Raw genomic sequence first — 20919 nt, forward strand, 5'->3', positions numbered from 1 at the left:
CTTAGAATTTCGTCATTTTGGCTAAAGTATATATACAATGTGCTTATTACAATTGTTTTATCAAATATCACCAACATATACTAATTATGGTTAATAAAGGTGATTTAATAATCAAATTCAAATTATCTTAAACATATTGTATATTAAAGTTGATTTAATAATCAAATTCAAATTTCTTTAAATATACTATACAATTTCTATGCATTGTTATGTTATTTTTGGATTCTAGCGTATTTTCTTTAGAAGCTGCCTACAAAACTAATAATCAAGAATCACCTTCATTTGTGATTTGGAATCCAATGCATTCCGAACACAAGCTCCCCTAATATTTATCAAACCCAAGCCTGACCCGTATGATCCAGTATGACCATGCTTGGGTTTAAGATTGAAATTTAGGGCTAAGTATGCCCAGCTTAAGATTGAAATATAGGGCTAAGTATGCCTGGCTAATGTATCTATACTTCGCGGTCATGTGATAATATCTATACTTGTGGTCCATTACTTCGTTTTGTATTTGGAGTTGGGCCAGGGTCGGCTCATCACCCGGCCCAAGATAAGCTACCTATATCTGTCGGTTGGGTTGGGTTTAACTTAAGCCTAACCATTCACTTATATGGGCCACATTTCTAACCGATGCCTGATCCACTCTCCATTTAGCTGGGCCTAGACCTGTCTACCAAGCAGGTGGGACAAGTTGACCCATGGGCTGACCCGACACGACCCGACCGTTGCCATCCGTGCTTATAGAGGTGTACACGAGTCGATCCGAGTCAAGCTTGAACTTGACTTGGCCTGGCCACTAGCTGACCCTAGCTCAAACTCGTCTCGGCTCGGTCCTCGAGCCTGATTAGCCAACTCGGTTCGGTTTGGTCAGCAGCTCGGGCCATTTCGAGCTGAGTTCGCCTATGCAACATTTCCACAAACACATAGACTGCAGCTTCAAAATCTCATTGTATGTAAAATGACAGTAGCAGTTTTATAGGTATTTCATCAAATACCTTGTAGGCACCTTGTAGGCAACATCAAAATCAGGAAAAAACATATTTGTTTCGTATACATACCTTCCTTGCCACAAGCCGACACTTTGTTGAGTTGTTTTGTCAAATACTTGGTGAGCAACATCAATATCAAAGTAAACGAGTCATCGAACTGGTTCGATCTGAGTTCGATTTGAGCCAGGGTTTGATCCGAGTCGAGTCAAGCTCAGCTAAGCTTGAACTCGGCTCAAATTTTTTCGAGCACAAAAAATCACCTCGTCTCGGCTCAAACTCAACTTCGAACTGAGTCGAGTCGAGCTTTTTCGAGTCGAGTCGATCGAGCTAAATCGGTTCGTGTACGCCCTACGTGCTTATACAAACCAAAATGCAAGAGTACCTAGTGCTTATACTCGGACCGAGGATCAGATGGTTTCTCCAAAGAGAAACCTACGGTTGGAGCTCACCCTATAGGATACTCTATCCTCTCTTCCTTCCTATAATAGTATTAATATGATCCCTGCGTTTCCTTCTCTTTCAAAAACTAACTCTGCAAGAAGAAAATGGCGCCAATTCCAACTTCCAACGGAATCCGTTCCCCCAACACTTTCTCTCCATCTCTTTCAATCTCCACCGTTCATTCTATCCCTCTCTCCTTTTCTCATTCTTCATCTCCTTCTCTTTCTTCTGCTCTCTCCCTTTCCTTTCCCATTTCTCGCCGTTTCCGCTCACTCCGATTCGATTCCAGCAAAAACCCTATCACTAAGGTCGAAAGATCCCTTCCAAGATTTTTTTTTTTCCAGGAAAAAGAAAACTCATTGTTTTGGTTTAATGGCGATGAACTGATGTGCCCATCCTGTGCAAGTGGGGTCCTTTATTCGGCAATCCAGAGTTTTAATCTTATGGGTCAGCCCTCGATGGGAGGGACCTGAAAATTCTTACAGAGATCAACGGATATCTGTCAGGACCGTTGCTGCGTTTTCTCTTAATCGTCTCTTTTTAGGGTACTGATCCAAAGGTTAGGTTCTTCTTATATGGGGGACTTTTGAGGTATCATTAGCTCATGGCTTGTCCCGTCAAATCAATGGTTCAGATCACCAAACCATGGGTCCCACCTGTACGAACTGGCACATCGGGATACTGATATATATGCTTATTGGGTTTGATTTCATTTATTCTTTTTTCCTTGGCAGGGATTGAAGGTGAATTGTTCGGTTGGAGGTGAGCCGTTGAAAGTCATGATCTCGGGGGCGCCTGCATCAGGAAAGGGAACTCAGTGTGAGATGATTGTTCAGAAGGTAATTCGATATGATATTTGTTAGTGCAATCTTTTTCCTTTTCAGAATTTTGTTTCTTTTTAAAATGTAGGGGATCTCAAGTGTTTTCTTCTTTGTTTTCGAGGTATTCGGAATATGTCCTGTTGTTTCTAGTCTTACTAGGACTCAGTGTTTTAAATAGCTTACACAGTGTAGCATGTAACTTATGTTACATAGCATAGCCTGGCTTTCACACGACACTGCTGATGAACATAGCTCAAGTCATGTGTAGCCTATGCACGCTCGTTAGCAATTGCTACACACTATGTAGCCTACACTACTTGTTATGTAGCTTACACCATGAGTTATACTTCACTAAAACATTAAAATCAATTGATGTTTTTAATGATTTGTTCCATTTTTCCATTTTCAATAAAAAATAGTTAATCTTTTTGGCAATTTTAGTAATATAGGTAACAATATTAAATCAGTTCTGTTGCTATTTCTCTATCTTTATATTTAATCTTTAGCTTATTTTTCCTATTGTTTAAGGTTGTGTTTGGTTGCACCAAATATCATGAAATATTATTAAAATTTTTTATTAGTCAGTCTAATGCAGTGCAAACTATCATGAAATTTCATGATATTTGGTGCCGCCAAACCACAACCTTAGTAAAAAATCTAGAAGTAGCATGTAGCTTAAGATACATAGCTAAGTGGCTTATGCCTCATGCTTTAGAGGGGTGAACGCTGGGTCACACATTATTCTATATTTAAAACATTGCTAGGAATTGCCTTTCTTCGCTGTTAATTTATGTTCTATTAGCATCTTTATATGTGCAAATTGACACTGTTGTGGTTGGTAAGCGAAAATTGAGACTATGGGATTGTAAATAAGGTAATGCACACTAGGAGACTGGACTAAAAGACAATTCTTGGTTTTGTGAGAAACCATATTGGTGGGCCCAACTTTCTGTTAACCAGCATTTTCACTTTGGTTGGATCATGAATGGGTCATATCCTATTATTCCCCAATTGAGAAGTTTACCCATATTATCTGTGGATTTCTTTTTCCTCATTGAATGTGTACCAATTGAACAGTCATGACCATCCGATGGATGAGAATTTTGGGGCATGATCCATAATGACTAGATCAATCGTCTGGGTCACCATAAGATGGGACCTACTGATGTATGGTCTGGGTCATCTAAAGGTGGGGGTTTGGCCTCACCTATCTATGTCTTGCTGGAGCAAATGAAAAACAATGCTTTGTTCAGCCAAAATCATATAGAACCTCTTTGTAACTGTGGATATTTCGGGTTCTCTCATTAATAGAGTTACCTTTTCAAGACTTTGAGTTTTGCATCTTTGTTGCAGATGGATAGTCTCTGGGATTTGGAGAGTGATGGGATGTTTAGCAGTAATCTTGGTGTTTTCTGTGTTTGAAATTTATAAGGTTGAAAGGGAAACAAGTCCAAGGTGTCAACAAACCGAGAAAGGTTTACAATTGAAATGTATGTGTCAAGACTGATCACTTTTAAAAATTTTTTTTTTTAAAAAAATAAAAATAAAAAATCTCTGTATGCCATTGTTAGTGTAGTGGACAGTATGGAGATCTGATTAAGTTCATGGTACAGGGGACAGTTTTTTCTTTTTCCATTACGGCATTAGCTATAATCTATGTTCCCGGAGTATAGGTTCTGGTAACAAGTTTGGCGAGGGTTGGTTGATACCAGTCTGTAATCTTGAAGATACTTCCTGAACAATATCAGAAGCTCTATATAGTCAAAGAGATTTTAAAAATGTGAATATCTTCATGACTAACCATTACATACTTAACATTGGATGAAAAGACTGTCGCTATACAAATTACCATAAATTGAATCTACCTATTGTATGTGATACAATGCCAAACTGGTAATAAACAGAAAAATTCCAATTATCCAATATTGAAGTTGTATTGAAGCTTATACAAACTCTTTAATGATAGAGGTTTGAGTGGGAACGGTTGAGTTTGCTAGCAAATCATTTTTTTTTTTTTTCTCTTTAAATTGGAAATGGGCTGTTCTATGGCCTATCTATTTAGGACATAATTGGTATTCTTGCTTTTGTTACTAATGGCATTATTGCAATTATTGAAAACCATGTTAATAAAGAAAGAGAGGGGGGGGGGGGTTTGGGAGCATGTGAATCTCTTCTTTTCTCTTCCTCCTCTCATTCTTTCTCCACTTTTCTTCTTCTCTCTCCTTTATCAATCATACCATACAGTATCACAATGAAATCAATTCGGGCATTGATCTCTTTCATCTTCCTTGTTTCCTCTTGTTTTCTTCTTCTCCTTCTTCTATTTACTTGAGGTGATTTTTAAACTTGTTGGGGGCTGATCGACGAGAATTCTCTTTCAACTACCACATGGTGGAATGTGTAGTCGTGTATCATGAATGCGTGTGAGGCTTACTTTCTTACAAGGTATTTTGTAATGGTAATGGTGGCCGTAACGGCTACCACCGTTACCTTTACGATATGGGGTGTAACGACTGTTACAGGGGCCATAACGGCTGTTATGGTCTCTCTCTCTCTCTCTCTCTCTCTCTCTCTATTGATTTTTTTTTTTTCCTTCTGAAAAACCTGTATTGTCAAAGTAATGGACCGTTACGGGGCCTTTACTGTCTTTATGAGGGGTGTAATGGGCCATTATGGAGGTTGTAATGGCCTTTATGGGTCATTTTTTTTTTCCTGTAATGGCCGTTATGGCCTTTACAACCCCACAAATTATAACGGTTGCCACCGTTACCTTTATGTAATGGCCTTTACGGCCTTTACAACACACCATGCTTTCTTATAACACCATTGTGATGGACAAAAGCGGCCATTGTGCGTGATTGGTCAGATTTGCATGTGTGGCCATATATGAGATTTAAAATGTGTGGAAGTTGCATATGACAAGGATTAGAGAAAGTGTACGGGTGAAGTTTTTTATCTTTATCAAGTAGTGTTATCAAGTGATTGCATTCGTTGATATATGTGATTTTCTTGAATTTTTGTTGGGATCGGGAAAATTAAACATTCTTCCTTTGTGTTTTTGATTTGGCCTACATCAATGGATGTAAAGAACGAACTCATTACTAGTCTTTTGTCTCCATCTGAGTCGATGAACTTTCAGATTTTATTGATTAAACACAATGGGCAAATTACTTGCAATGGGCCACATCGATAGAAGTTTTCTTTATGGGAAATGGAAATTAAAGTATTTGACTTCTCTAAAACCTGAAGAAAGTTCAATAGAATGCAAAGATTAAGTAACAGAGAGAGATGTATTCAGGTGAAAAAAATTAACTCGGATCCATGAGTTACCGTAGAATATTTTTTCTTTTCAACAGGGATATAAGAGTGTCAAAATGTAGTATTCAGCCTTGCGAGGCATGTGGGAAGTACCGAATGTATACCGGCCCATGTTTACTGATTATGAGACCAATAGATGGCAAAAAGAGGAATTCTATGTTGCTAAATTCTACTTTAGTCTTCGTCTTGAGTTCGAGCTTGTCCGAGCGTAGATCCTTGAAAGTAGTGAGATCCCATCCATCAGTGAGTCATTCACTTGCGTTTAACATGTAGTTAAGGCCTGCTTGTTTCACCAAATACTTCGGTAAATATGTGTAAATTCATAATAATTATTATTTACATTACCTGTCCCCTGCTGTCAGGTGAATTTGACTAGCAAATCAAATGGTTGTTTATACACAATATTTAGGTGAGGGACGGCCTGGGACTCGTTTTCCTTAATTGTTTAAATCCCACGAATGGCTGACTATCATCAACCAAATGTATGTTGGTCCACAACGTTATCACGCAATGCTCATTCCTACTATTTGCATAATGGCAACAGACACAATTACCACGCCGATTACATCACATAAATACTGGTGAAATTAGGCAGCCCAAGAGGCAAATGTTATCACGCACTGCACATTCGCCTGTTCGGTTAAGGGGGACATACACACTTACCATGACAACTACATGCTTATAACAATGGAAACAGGTAGGCATAGTGGCAAGTTAACCACTCCTCTGAAATGTGTGTGCACAAACATTGATAGTCTGTTGCCATAAAGAGCAGTCGAACGGTCACCTCGATTCTAGGTGTATCTCGCCCTAATTCGGAAGAAATCTTGCGTTGGAAGTTTGTGATTTACATTGATGTAATGCGAGTGTAAAACGACTGTCAAACTACTCCAAAGTCCTTTTCTCAAATGCTAGCTCATTGCAATAATTGCTTGTTTACTTCGAATTATGGCGGTAATTGGCGAAACAAACATGCCCTAAGTGTATAGAGTTCACCTTTGTAAGATAGTTTTGCATTTGTTTCTGCATCTGGTATAGGAGATGGGGGAAGTCGTGGTGGTTGTTTTGGTGGTAGAGATTCAGGGGAGGTCGTTTTGGAGGTTAAAATAATTGGGGAGATTGTGGTACAAATTTCAGTAGTAGTCGTTATTGGGGTAATCGACAGTGCACTCATTATGGTCTTAGCAACCACACAGTTGATATACGTTAGGACCTTATTGGTAAGTCTGCTTGGGCGAATCGGGTTCATTCTTTCGATGATGGCACTGAGGGCAGTCTTTAAGCCTATCTCCTCCGTTTCTGAGCCCAATACTATAGGTGATACAGTCGCACTGTCCAATGAAGAATATGTCCGCCTTTTGAAGGATCGTTCTACTTACGCATCATCATCTATAACTACTCGTACACAGTCATGTATCATTATCTTGCATCATCTAGTAGTATTTCCTGGCTCATCGACTTAGGAGCTTCCGATCATATGACCAGTTGACAGTGTATTGTCTCAGTTAGTAAAGTCGTCTTCCATTTCTTCTATCACATTAGTAGATGATACTTCAACCCATATGTCTGGGTTGGGTACTGCTTGTCCTAGCCCATTGCTTTCATTGTTATCAATACTTTATATCTCTAAATGTCAAGCCTTAGACTCGGTGACCGGACTCACAAGAAACCCGATAACCGGTTCTGGTTGCAACTGCCTCCGTAGTATCTCATTCTCGGCTCCTGAGGCAGGTTCCAATCCTGGAATCCTACAAGGAGGATTTTTATAATCATATAATCAATCTAACACGAGCATACCCAAGATCACAACAAGCACATCTTAGAAATAACTAAGGCACACATCACAAAAATCCACTATAAATTTGAGCTTTAAGATACATGACAAGAAGGAAATACATCTGCTAACAAGAGAAGAAGAAAAGAAGATCTGCAACTTTGGGTTCTCGGCTCAACTCCTATCCAAGCTCTGCTACTACGCTGCCGACCTAGGATCTCCTGCATGCATCAATCGTGCATAAGTTTATAGAGAGCTTAGAGGGTGGTGAAAGTGTGTGACAATGGTGCGCATTAGAGTAATAGGAGATACATAAGGGAAATATGATCAATGCCTTTGCCATAAGCCTAACCAAGGCTGTCATAAACACAATGCAATGAGTACTGGGCGCCATACCAAGGTGATGCATAAAGGGCTTGTATAGCCGATGCAAATGCAATGCGAAGTAATGCCAGTCCTCATATCTAGTCCACATGTCAGTACAGTTCCATCATAAGGAATCTACCGGGGTCTAGTACACTGCAGAGTGACTGCCGCTCTATAGACCCGCACAGTCAAACGAGCATAGGAGACCTCACTACCTGCCTGTGGACAGCCAATCACCAGCAAGGCCTGATGGTAGTGGACCCATTCACGAGCTGGTCAGACTCAGCCTAGCAATGCCCTCTCTCACAGGCGGGTAAGGCCGCACCCCATTCCAACCGACTACACGACAGTGGGAGTCGCGGCCTAAAGGTGTAAGGTCCTCGTGCGCTCATATTTTCCACCCGGTCATGACGTTGGAGCAGACCCTTGGTACCATGGAAGTTTTTGAGAATTTCACCCATGGGCATCCTATGTACCCTATATGCTCAAGTAATACATTTCCGGTTTCCATACATACGGCCATCTACGAATGTCCCTGTGGAGGCAAGGCCCTATTGAAGCAAGGGCGATACTATAATGAAATGCGATGCCAATGCACGAGTCACGCATATAGATCATGCACTAGCTCCAAGCACTCGATGTGCACAAGGGGAGAAACTCCATCCTTCTATCATATCAACCCAATGACCACACACAAATGCAATCCAATCATGCAAATGATGCATATGGGTCATGAGGGTGTGCCGTATGGCGATGAAGACTTGGAACATACTCCTCCTTCCCAAGGAGGAAAACAAGCCTAGGTACTTAGACAATTTACTATGGGATCATCATCTAGTGGGGGCCCAATACTTTGGGATAGCCCATGAGCTAGGAAGGGCCATATAAAAGCCCAAGGGAAGAAACGGTCCTAACAAGGGTACAGGAAGGGCCATATAAAAGCCCAAAACTCATCCAAATGGGTTCCAAATGGATGCTATTGAAGGGGGAAAAATGATCATGCCCCATATGGACCCTACTTGGATGAACGGTGGGACACAAAATACATCAAGGTGGGCCCATAAGGTGGCCTGGACGGCCAGCCAAAGCTGGACGCCTCAGCCTGGGCGTCCTAGCTTGGTGGGCCATCCCAGGCCGCACCACGGATGGTACAGGGGCCTGATGGCCCAGAAAATTTGCAGGATGGTCCTTCCATGGGTGGGCCACACCTCTACAAAATTTCACGATTTTTGGATGATCAAAAGTATTTTAATTTAATTTAGAAATACAATCTGTCCAGAAATTCTGCTAAGTGCAGAATTCTGGATAGACTATGATTGAGCACCCAATGGGGTGGGCCCAGGGTGTCTAAAAATTGGGGAAATTGGATTTCGATCTTCCCATATATATGTAGTACAAGGTAGGGTCCACCAAGGTGGCCCACCTGATCAGAAACTATTTTAAAATTTTGAGTTTCCAAATTGTAACCTTGCTGGAATTACAGCAGAAAATCCAGCAAGGTACCCATATTGGCCCACCCTTTTGGGGACCCAAATGGGGTCAGTTGAGGCTGAAATTTGGCATACTTATAGGTGGGATATGTACCTTCAAAAATCATATTCCACTTGGTACAAAATTCCCTACCAAAAGCCCCAAATCCTGGCCTCAAGTTGGCCAAAAAATTTGTCCAGACAGATTGGGACAACAACAAGTAATTGAAGGAAATAAAATATAAACATCATTTGTCATGGGATTTAACCCTAGGAATTTATGTTGTGGACCACCCTAGTGGGCCCCACAAATGTCCAGACCTTCCCCATCCTTAAATACCCTTTGCATGTGCCCCATTAAGATGAATTTTAGGGCCACATGTTCAAGGATGGACCGTTATGGGCGTCCAAGCTTCATGGATGGTCTGGATTTTTGTGGACCCACACGGTGGGCCACACATGCAAGATCAGAATTCTATCATAAAAGAAAAATGAAGAATCGGCCATAAGAGGAGGGGCTCCACCACGTTGAGGCCCTCTCCTTCATCAATCACACCATACATTCCATTTGTTTATATGTTACAACAAAGATCCACCACATGCATGTCCTAGATTCAAGATCAATGGTTGGGATGCCATCCCAACCATGATTCTAAGGTCTAGATGACCTATCAGATGATGAAATACAAATAATCCTCCATGATGGGGCTTATAGAGGGGAAAACCCCATGCATGGGCATGCATGCACTAAAGAGGCCATTTGGCCACAACTAAGGGATGATGTAGGATCTCCACCATTGATTGGTGGGTCCTACACTTCCCATATGAAAGAAAAGAGATCTAAGAATGTAAAGATGAAAGTTCTAAATCCTAGGAACACACCCACCTTAGATTGCTCCAATCTTAGACCTCCTTGCTCCTAGTGCACCAAGGGTGATGGATCAAGGGATGAGATGGGATTTGGAAGGGATGAGATGGGATTGGGGCTGGAATGGGGTGGACGTCCCACCCCTCTATTGCTTGGAAGAAGAAAATGAGAGGGAGAGAAGAGAGAGGAGTAGAGAGAAAGAGAGAGAAATCTCTTTTAAGCTAGGTAATGATTGCTTCCTTACCTTGATTAGAGAGGGAAGATGATTGCAAGTAGGGAGTTACAACCAAAGTTGTAGGTTTAGTAGGTTAGTAGGCTTGTGGGTGGTGTTTAAGGGTAGGTGGTGTGTGAGATGGAACTCTAGGGAGTGTGTGTGGTGTTTGTTGGAAATTGCACCAAAAAGGGAGTGGGCCACCTTGAAAAATGTGCTCTCCTCACTAGGTGGGCCACATGACCATGATCAAGGGCTAGAAAATGAAATGCACACAACTTATGATCTACACGTTGGATGGACGTGCAAGACGTGGCATCGGAACCGCAACGACGAAGCGGACAAGATGACACAGGTTTCGGCTCGATCCAAGTCAGGTTTTCATGACCGGACTTAAGGATGACCGCAAACACTATCCGAGGGTCACGGGTCGCCGGGATTCGACCGGTAGGACCGCGGGATCATGATAAACGAAATGCATACCTACACACACACATGCACACACATGAACTCGGGTCGGGTCTTACACTAAATTTCCTTTGAGTTTATTTTCTGTGAGTAAGAAAACCAAATCCTTAAATTGTTCTATCACACATTTTATCCTTCTTATTGTGATTTTTGATTTCTAGGATCTAAAGACGGGGAAGATGATTGGTGGAGGCATCAAGTGGATGGTCTCTATTACCTTGATAGTGAAATAATTGGAGTTGTATTGCGGATAGATATCTCTCCACATTAGTGGTATTCGAGGCTTCGTCATCCCTCCCTAAATAGTTTTAAGAGTCTAGTTCCATCGTTGTTTTATGTGTCCAGATTAGAGTGTGAAGCTTGTTAGTTGAGTAAGCACCGTACAATGTCATTTCTTCCTTGTGTGGACAAGAGAAATGATAAACTTTTTTTATTTAGTACATTCTGATATTGGGGTCGAGTAATCTTACTAGTTTATTTGCCTTCAAGTGCTTTGTTATTTTTGTGAATGATTATTCTTGTATGACATGTTTATATTTAATGAAAGATTTGTCAGAAGTGTTTTCTTATTTTAAAGAATTTTCTATGGAAACACAAGTTCAATTCAATTCAATTCTAGGGTTTGTGTCCTACATTCAAATAATGCTAGGGAATATTTATTTCATGACTTTAACTCATATCTTTCATCACATGGCATATTCACAAAATTTCATGTGCACACACCCCATAACAAAATGAGGTAGCAGGACGTAAGAGCCGTCATTTACTTAAGGTTGCTAGAGCATTGTTGTTGAATAAAAAGGTTCCGAAATTATTTTGGAGTGATGCAATCTTAACTGCATGCTACCTAATATATTAGGTGCCTTCATCTGTCCTAGATGGAAAGTCACCCTTCTCTATCTCATGTCATTAAGTTCCTTTTTACTCTATTCTTCCAAAGGTGTTCTGTTATGTATGTTTCGTGCATCAACTTGATCATTTTCATGATAAGTTTGAACCAAGGGCTATCAAGTGTATTTTTCTTGGCTACTCTTGTAACCAATGGAGATACAAATGTTATAATCCCGTCTGCTGCAGACGTTATGTGTTAGCTGATGTCACATTCTTTGATCAAACTCCATATTTCTCTAAGGAAGTAAAGTCTTTACAATTTGAAGGGAGCTTCATAACTACTCTTCCCATTGTACCTGATACTACTATTAGAGTTGGGGAGATGTTCGTGCAACATGATTGGTCTTTTACAGGTTTACTTCAGACATTCCAAACATGGAGATGGAGTAGATACGAGCGTGACTTCTACCAATCCTCGTGATCTGCCAGAAAATCATCATTCTTTTGAGTCCTTTCCTACACCATCAGATGAATGTAATTTATTTATTATTCTTTGTAAGGGTATCCATTCATATACTCGACATCCCATTTCTAATTTTGTTTCGTTCAATGGTTTATCTCATTCATTTTGACAATTTGCTTTGTCTCTGTCATCTGCGTCTATTCCTTGTGCTTTCTAGGAGGCTTTGAGTTGTGATGGGTGAAAATGAACAATGGAAGAAGAGATGGGTGCATTATATTAGAATCAAACTTGGACATCAATTGAATTACCTGCTAAAAAGTGTGTAATAGGGAGCATATGGTTGTATACGGTAAAATACAATCCTGATGGTTCAGTGGATCATTTAAAAGCTCAATTGGTTGCCAAAGGGTACTCTCAAACTCTTGGAGTCGACTATTCAGAGACCTTCTCACCTACGACAAAGCTTCATTTGGTACCTGTGGTTGTTTTCGTTGCTGCAAATTTGGATTGCCGCTATATTCGCTTAATGTAAAGAATGCTTTTCTTCATGGAGATTTGGTTGAAGAAGTTCACATGGATAACCGCTTGGGCTTGTTGGTTAGGGGGAGTCAAATAAGGTATGCTGTTTTAGAAATCAGTTTATGGGTTGAAACAACCTCCAAGAGCTTGTTTCAACAAGTTTAGTAGGTGATGTTCGAATTCGGGATGAAATGTAGCCAAGCCGACCATACTGTTTTTGTAAGAGAAGTGAGACATGCAACTATTGTATTGGTTGTATATGTAGACAACATCATTGTGACATGCAATGATAGTACATGCATTGACAAGTTGAATAAATTCTTACAACAACATTTCTATACGAAGGACTTGGGTTGTCTTCGGTATTTCTTGGGCATTGAGGTGGCCAGGTCCAAGGTGGACATCAACCCGTCACAACGAAAATGTGTAATGTATATACTGGATGAGATAGGTCTTCTAGGAGCCAAGCCCGTTGAAACTCTCATAGATATAAAAAAAAAAACTTAGTGTGGATTGGGGTGAGTTAATTGACGATATAGGGAGATATTATCGACTATTGGAAAATTGATTAATCTAACAATTACCTAACTTGATATTATATATCTTATCAATGTGATTAGTCAATTTATGCACTCCTTGGGTCCCTCATATGGAGGTTGTTTTTCGTATCCTCAGGTATTTAAAGGGAGCTCTAGGTTGTGGTATCCTATACAAGTGGAATGACCATCTTTGAGTGGAAGGATATTCTAATGCATATTGGGCTGGTTCTCCATTTGATAGACAATTTACATCCGGCTACAATACTTTTATAAGTGACAACCTTATTAATTGGAAAATTAAGAAGTGAAGTGTTATGGCTCATCTAATTATTGATGCAAAATACAGGACAATGATGCATGCGACATTTGAACTCATTTGACAAGGCATTAATATGCGAACTTAGGTTTATATTTGAGGTTCCCATGAGGTTGTATTGTGATAAGCAAGCAGCCTTTTATACTACCCACAACGCTATCTATCATGAGAGGACTAAGCACATTAAGGTTGACTACCACTTCATTCGGGAGAAAGTTACTAGTAAGGAAATTTGCATGTTGTTCGTCGTCTCAAGATCAACTGGCAAATATGTTCACGAAAGCTCTAAGTTGTACTCAACTAGATTGTTTCTTTGTCAAGCTGGGCATTCATGATATATATGTTCTAGCTTAAGGGGGAGTGTTGTTGGACACGGGCTGTACTATGGCGCATATACAGCTCATCTATATTTGGGACATAATGGGTATTCTTGCTTTTGTTACTGACGACATTATTGTAATTATTGAAACCGTGTTAATAAACAAGCGAGAAGGGTGATGTGAACCCTAATCTCACCTTTTTTCTTCCTCCTTTTATTCTTTCTCCTCTTTTCTTTTTCTCCCTCTTTTATCAATCACGCTATAATTTTCATTCAAATTATTATTCAGTTTTACCAATTATGTTGGTTATTTCTACCTCACTTAGTCAGTTTCTACTTGTTATGCTTGTTTTTTTAATCTCTTTAGAGCGGCATTCGAGCGAGAAGTTTCACAAATTAGTTTCTATTTTTTTTCCCCATTAATTGTGGTGCCCTTCCACTTCGTGACCCTTCCATTATATTTTTGTGCTGGTTCTGTCATTTCTCCTTACCTATCCTTCACTCTTTGGTTCCATTACCTTAATATCCTATCATCCCTTTGTGTCCCTTAATATTTTTCTCGTGATTCTATCCATTGTTTGGAGTATCCCCGATATTTTCCCTATCTCTAGCTTGGTGATATTGATAACACTAGTAGTGATACTAATAATATTGGTGCTATCAGAAATTCTAGGTATTAGCAATATTTCGCTAAGTATTGCCAATATATCGATGTCACCAACGTATCGCCAATATTTTCGATTGTGTAAATTCGAAGTATCTCTTGTATCGCCAATGTATTGATATCGCCAACGTATCACCAATATTTTCGACTGTGTAAATTCCCAGTGTCGCTTATATTGCAAGTGTATTGGCGATTTTGATAATATCGCCAATGTATCAATATTGCCAAAAATCTGTTTATTAAAAAAATTTTTGTTTCAATTTTTTAATGGGTGCATGGTTGTATGATGAAATGCATATTTGTATGTGTGTGTATATATGCATGTATGTATGTATGTATGGTTGGTTGGTTGGATGGATGGATGGATGGATGGATGTGTGTATGTGTGTGCACACATGCATGGATGGATGGATGGATGGGTCATGCATGTGTGTTTGTATGTATGTAAGTGCATGGATGAATGGATGGATCCACAATTTTCCCCATGTTTGAAACTTATGCGATTGTGTGATCGCATAAAAAAAGTTGTGCGATCTCTTATGCGATTGTGTGATTGCATAAAAAAAGTTGTGACGCACAGGATCACTTATGCCATTTGACAACGTTGCATGTTTCCCCAATGTTTCTTGAGTCAACAATACATGCTTTTTGGCCCCATTAAAGGGAAACTTATTTGATTTATAAATATGCAAATATGCATCTTTTTCACTATTATTTGATTATTAAATATGCAAATATGTGTATTTTAGCATCTCCTTAAGTTTCACTGAAAAATTCCACCGTTTCCCAATGTTTCCCCCCATTTCTGGAAACGACGATATTATCAGTGATAATGGTATTACTTCAGTATCCCCATCCAGCGAAACTTGTAGTGATACTGATACTTCGAACACCAATTCTATCTAGCTTATCAGAGTGATCATGTGTTTAGCATCTTAAGCATATCTCTCCCTAGCTGAAGAGTTCTTAGGCATCCTAGAATCTGTACAGAACTATATAATATTAAGAATCTTAGGCATCTCTCTCCCTAGCTGAAGAGTTATCAGGCCCCTAGAGTTTGTGCAGAGTATTATATTAAGTCTCCCACTCATTGGATGAGCTGGTAGAGATAGTGTAGTGTGTGTGAGTGATTCAGGGTTCAATCCCTGGTAGTTTTACCTTTCGAAAAAAAAAAGTACGGGATTTTTGTCTACTCTGATTTTGTCAAGCTGTATGTGAGGAGTTATCAGTACGACCACGTGGAAAAATCTTACAAACTGTTCATCTACAGAATACTATAATTAAAAGTCAGGCCCATATTGAGAGATATTGTACACAGCCAAACTGATGATGTAGGTTCTGAACTCTTGAAGGAACTATAAGATGGCATGTTTGGATACTATTTTCAACATGCACTATTAATTGGTAGCATCTTTTATGAATTGTATATGGAGGATCCCTTTGACTTCACATATGGTCTACATCTTGTTTATATCTACATCTGTAAGGAAATTTTATGACTTTGTAGTTTGTCTTTTTTTGACGAGACATTTGCTAAATGGTATAAGCAAATGGCTGAGTGTCTTCATAGTCAATGTCTTGTGGATGCGGTTGGTTTATTCAAGCAGTCCTGTGATTATCTGCTTTACTCTATTTTGTCTGACTTGTCTTCTCACTATCTTAGTCAGTTGTGTGCATCAAAGTGCGAATTATAGGCAATGGTGTTAGTTTGACCTTTATTCTTTGAATTCTTATTTTATTATTAACTTTTTTTCTCCTCCTTGTTTATATTTTCTAATGCTAGGAAATAGTTCTTGGTTGGCCTGATCAATGCTTTTGGTTCTTAGTATGGATTGATTCACATATCTACTGGAGATCTTTTAAGAGCTGAAGTATCATCCGGGACAGAAATTGGAAATAAAGCAAAAGAATATATGGAGAACGGCCTTCTGGTTCCAGATGAAATTGTCACAGCTGTACGACCCACTTCCACTCTCTTGTGTGATCTTTCTTTTCAAGCAATTCACTAAAGTAACTATCTGTTTTATTTCATAGATTGTGACATCAAGATTGTCACGGCAAGATGCAAAAGAGAAAGGGTGGCTTCTTGATGGTTACCCACGAAGTTCCTCCCAAGCACAAAGCCTTGAAAGAATCAAGATTAGACCGGACATATATATAGTGTTACATGTATGTTATTACAATCTATTTGTTATTTTTGCTTGATAAGTTTGTGGATGTTGATCCAGTGCCAGGAAATTGTTTGAAACATGTTGATCCTAGTTATTTATATTTTGCAAGAGCATGCATCACTCACCAAAAACCATTTTGCTTGATCACCAGTCACTATTCATTCGAAGAATCAGAACAACACATGAAATTTGTTTCTATGATTGTTTTGAGCTTTTATGTGTTAATCTTCAATCATTGAGATTTGGAGCTGATAAAAGAAATGACATAGTGATAGGCATCATCATCTCTGTAGGAGCAATTTGATGGTATTAAGAGTCACACAGATACTGCAAAAGGATTTGAAATGGAGAGGGATGCAGATGGACGGAAGTCACCAAAGAGTATCTTGCTTGAATTTTCTTCTTTTGGGTTTAGATTTTTCATTGTACAGTATATTGGAAAAGGATGCTCCTAGCCTAAAGACAATAAAAGGAATGAAGGAGAGTCTTGGAGCATTACATAATTCTACATATTTTTTGGTGATTGCAACAGCCAAAAATCCTTCAGTACTCTCCCTCCCACTTGATAGAAGAGATTAGTGGTCAAAGATTTGCCCAGGTGGTATTTATGCTGGTCCAGACAAAGAAACTCTGTGATATGTCAGTGTCTTGATGCATACTGCAATATGGGATAGAATGATAAGGTCACTTTTCACTTCTTCACTAATGACATGACTGTAAATGTGGATGGTGCTCACAATATAGCCTGAAGAGATCCAGGCTAGATGGAGTCTCAATGCCAAATTTATAAAAAGAAGTCTTCAGCCAACTGATGGGCATGTGGCTGAGGCAATTCCTGTCTTCTTCTTCAACACTGGAATAAGCAGTAAGCCCCTGTTTCTTGCTCTTCCAAGTGATGGGGTTCTCGCTACTTAACATGCTTTAGCTACAAGCTCAGTGATGATCATTGAATGCTCCATTATGTGCCATTAGTCTCAACACGTGCAAGCCTGTAACAAGGACATTTCGGTCTCTGACATTGAGAACTGCCATGTCCAACACCTGTGTGGGCACGTTGACATGAATATTAGGGAAAAAGAAAAACCTTAATTTATCTCTAGTTCTTATATTTTAACGATATTTACACACAACTAATATTTTTAAAATTTTAGCTTACCTATAGATATGTGGATATATTTTTCCATCTTATGCATTTGGGAACCAAACCAATGTAATAATACATTTTCCAATATCATTATGTATTTCTGTGGATTGTCTTGATGTTTCCCCTTGTCTAACATGTGTTACTCCCCAAAACTGATACACATGTCCATCTCCAAGTTACATGGGTTTAGGCATCGCTTTTCATGCTTACCGGTAAATGTTTGGTTGATATTCGTTAGTGTGATTACTGATAGAAAAAGAAATATCAGTGTGATGGTTGGATCCTTCAAAAGACCAGAGTACCCGACACGATAATGTGGATCCTCAGACAAGAAAAAGGGATCCCCTTTCCTAAGCCTTACCAGATTTTCTTAGGTTTTGAACTCTAGATGTACAAGTCATTCAGCATTTAGAGTGGAGTTCACCAATTGCTCTATGAACTCAGCTTCAGATATTGTTGATTGGCTATTTTAACATGATAGTACTTGTGAGTTATAACAAATCGTGCCATAACTATATCTTGACATTTTGAAATTTATATAATGTGTAATACTTGATCCTTGCCTATGCAGTAGGCCATCAGGTAACATAATTTATTACTTTATTTCATGTCAGGTGTGTATTATCAATGCTAAGAGGACACCTCTTGATGACACCGATTGGATTTAGCTTTTTGTTCATAAGAATTTAATTGTACATGTGGATCTATTTATTCTATCTGTTTAGCTTCATCCCCACAGCTGCTTCTTGTTTAAAACATTGTTATTAGCCTCAGCGAACTTTCTAGTATTGATTTTTTTTTAACAGAAATTTTGTGTGTTTACATTTCAGGTTCCTGATGAAGTTCTAATCGACAGATGTGTTGGAAGAAGGTTGGATCCAGTCACTGGGAAAATTTACCATCTTAAAAATTTCCCTCCAGAGACGGAAGAAATCAATGCAAGACTTGTTACACGTGCGGATGACACTCAGGAAAAAGTATTTCTAATCCCTCATTTCCATTTGATGTGAGGGTCTGACCGTCAATTATGTTAAAACCATCCATGTGGACTGCATCATTAGTAAAGGCCAAATGCAACTACTTGAACATACCCTAGGTACAACTGTCTGTATTTGGACGTATTGTCCAGCCCACTAAATGCAGATGACCTTGCAAAATGGATGATGAAAATTGAATGACCATTGGATCAATAGCATGCAAAAAGGATGATCAAAATAGTTCAAAGAAAAGTAGGTCCCCTCATTATTTGAATCATCTTTTTGGTGGCTTCCACCTTGGATTACTCACGATTCTCAAAAATCATTTCCATCAGACAATGCTAACCATCCAATCAATGGTTTGGATGGTGGCTGGTTGTAACTGTGAAAAACCTTGTTAGATGGTTAGGATCATCCAATTTGTAATTTTGCCATGTTGGCGTATGAAGAGTGGGATTGACTGAATGTGTGGTCCAGATTGAATATTGGACTGTTCACATGCACCGTAGGCTGTGATGTAAATAGTTGTATATGATCATTAATGGTGGTCTATGATGGGTGGAGTGGACTGGATGTCCAGAGTTATGATCCTATCCAAATTCGGCTAGTTGAATTTGTAGCCTGTTAGTTGCATCTGGTCGTAGATCAAATGGTTAGCATACTTTGGCCAATTGATTCTCTACAACCACAATGAAGAAAATGCAGAGGCTGTTAGGTTGACTTATTGAAAATACAAAACTATCTCAAAATTAAGTTGGGCACACAATAGTTGATATTTTAGTAGAGAAATATTGAAATCTAGTGCAACATTTATGTTTCAGATTTCATGAATGCATACCTTTTGATCAAAATGCAATTGAATCAATGTTGGAAGGCCAAATTTTCCTAGCAACCAAATAAAAAATAAAAAATGTTGGAAGGTGTTGTAACTTGGATTTGTTCTTCACTCACACTTCTCTGTGTTCAATGCATAACAGTGCCTGTTCCAATTATTATGGCAGTTTTGCAAAATTCTCCAAGTTCTTCCTGTCTTTGACCTCAAAAATCCAAACAATAATTGCATACAATTGTCAAAATCTGTCGAAGCAAGAGTAATAGTTGAAAAGGTGATGCGGATATCAGTGGTGCACCCTTTAGAGTGTACCAGAGGAGGCGTCACCGACAGAGTACCGGAGCGGAGGAGTTGATATGGATGGATGTTGGGTCCATCGGACCCATTTTTTGATGCGCTACGAGTGCAGGAGCGGCATGACCGCACCCTGACCATAGATTCATGGGTCAGATTTCACACCCTACCACACGGGTGTTTTACTTTTATGTGTTTTTGTTCTTTTTTCTTGTTTCCGGTGCTTTATTGCACTTTCTTTATTTTTTTCGTCTTTTTTTGTTATTTTTCTTGTTTTCAGGGGCTTTAGTGCACTTTTACTTTTTCCATAGCTTATATATACGTTGTGAGAAACCTTATTTTCATTATTCTTGAATGAATAAAAATTCATCTCTTTTTTTCCTCTTTATTTAAGAGATTAGGGTTTCAGGATTGACCCTTGGGTGTTGAGGATTCCACCCCGATTTCAGGTTTTATTCTTTCTAGATCTTCGAGGTGCAGGAAAAGGTAAGAATCATCCTCCTTTTCTTTTGATGACAAAAGGACCCGTACTTTCTTCATCTCAAACCCTTCATTCTTCACCCCTTTCGTTCATTGCTGGATACCCCCTTTCTAGTTTGAACGGAAAAGAGTGATGGTTAGTCAGTAGAATCAGATCCAAACTTGACCGTGGACTGAATTATGCTAGATCTGGGATATCCTCAGATCCCTAGGTCCTCCCTTTTTACTGTTTACGCGATTTTATGCTAAGGGGCATGATCCTGATGGAATGACCTCATCTTTGTGTTGCAATTTACCTAATTCCTTTGATTGGAAATGGTTAGTTGATTCATGTATTTATTTGAACATTCTTTAACCTGATTATACATGCATCTAGGGTTAGGTCATCACATGTCCCTACATCAAAAGGTTTCCTAGATGGGCTACATTTGCATTAAGCCATACCAATATTGTATTCTAAAGGACTGACGAAAGCTGAAGGTAGAGAGAATGGACTATGGAGGTCGGTTACCTAAGAGTGTAGAGCTCTGTGGCCGACATGGGGACCAATGTGTGGCTCAAAGAGGAAGTTTTCACAGAAAGGGTGAATGGTTGTGGAGAGATGAAGATGGAAGGGTGGGCTGGACACAGTGTTCGAATTAT

At 39.3% G+C, this 20919-nt stretch overlaps 1 protein-coding gene across 5 annotated transcripts in view; it reads left to right on the forward strand.

Moving 5' to 3' along the window:
- The first annotated feature begins 1444 nt into the window (after positions 1-1444).
- The window catches only part of LOC131216917 (adenylate kinase 5, chloroplastic), a 70397-nt gene continuing 50922 nt past the window's right edge, over positions 1445-20919 (forward strand). For 2 of the 5 annotated variants that reach the window (XM_058211528.1, XM_058211529.1), the window contains exons 1-5: positions 1449-1741; positions 2168-2272; positions 16206-16334; positions 16414-16548; positions 18525-18671. In XM_058211528.1, coding sequence (XP_058067511.1) covers positions 1538-1741; positions 2168-2272; positions 16206-16334; positions 16414-16548; positions 18525-18671 — 720 coding nt within the window. In that variant the 5' untranslated portion in view covers positions 1449-1537. Of the gene's footprint in view, positions 1742-2167; positions 2273-16205; positions 16335-16413; positions 16549-18524; positions 18672-20919 lie in introns of all 5 variants that reach the window. The other 3 variants (XM_058211532.1, XM_058211530.1, XM_058211531.1) reach the window with 3 other exon arrangements.

Source organism: Magnolia sinica, chromosome 10 (assembly GCF_029962835.1).
Source record: "Magnolia sinica isolate HGM2019 chromosome 10, MsV1, whole genome shotgun sequence".
NCBI lineage: Eukaryota > Viridiplantae > Streptophyta > Magnoliopsida > Magnoliales > Magnoliaceae > Magnolia > Magnolia sinica.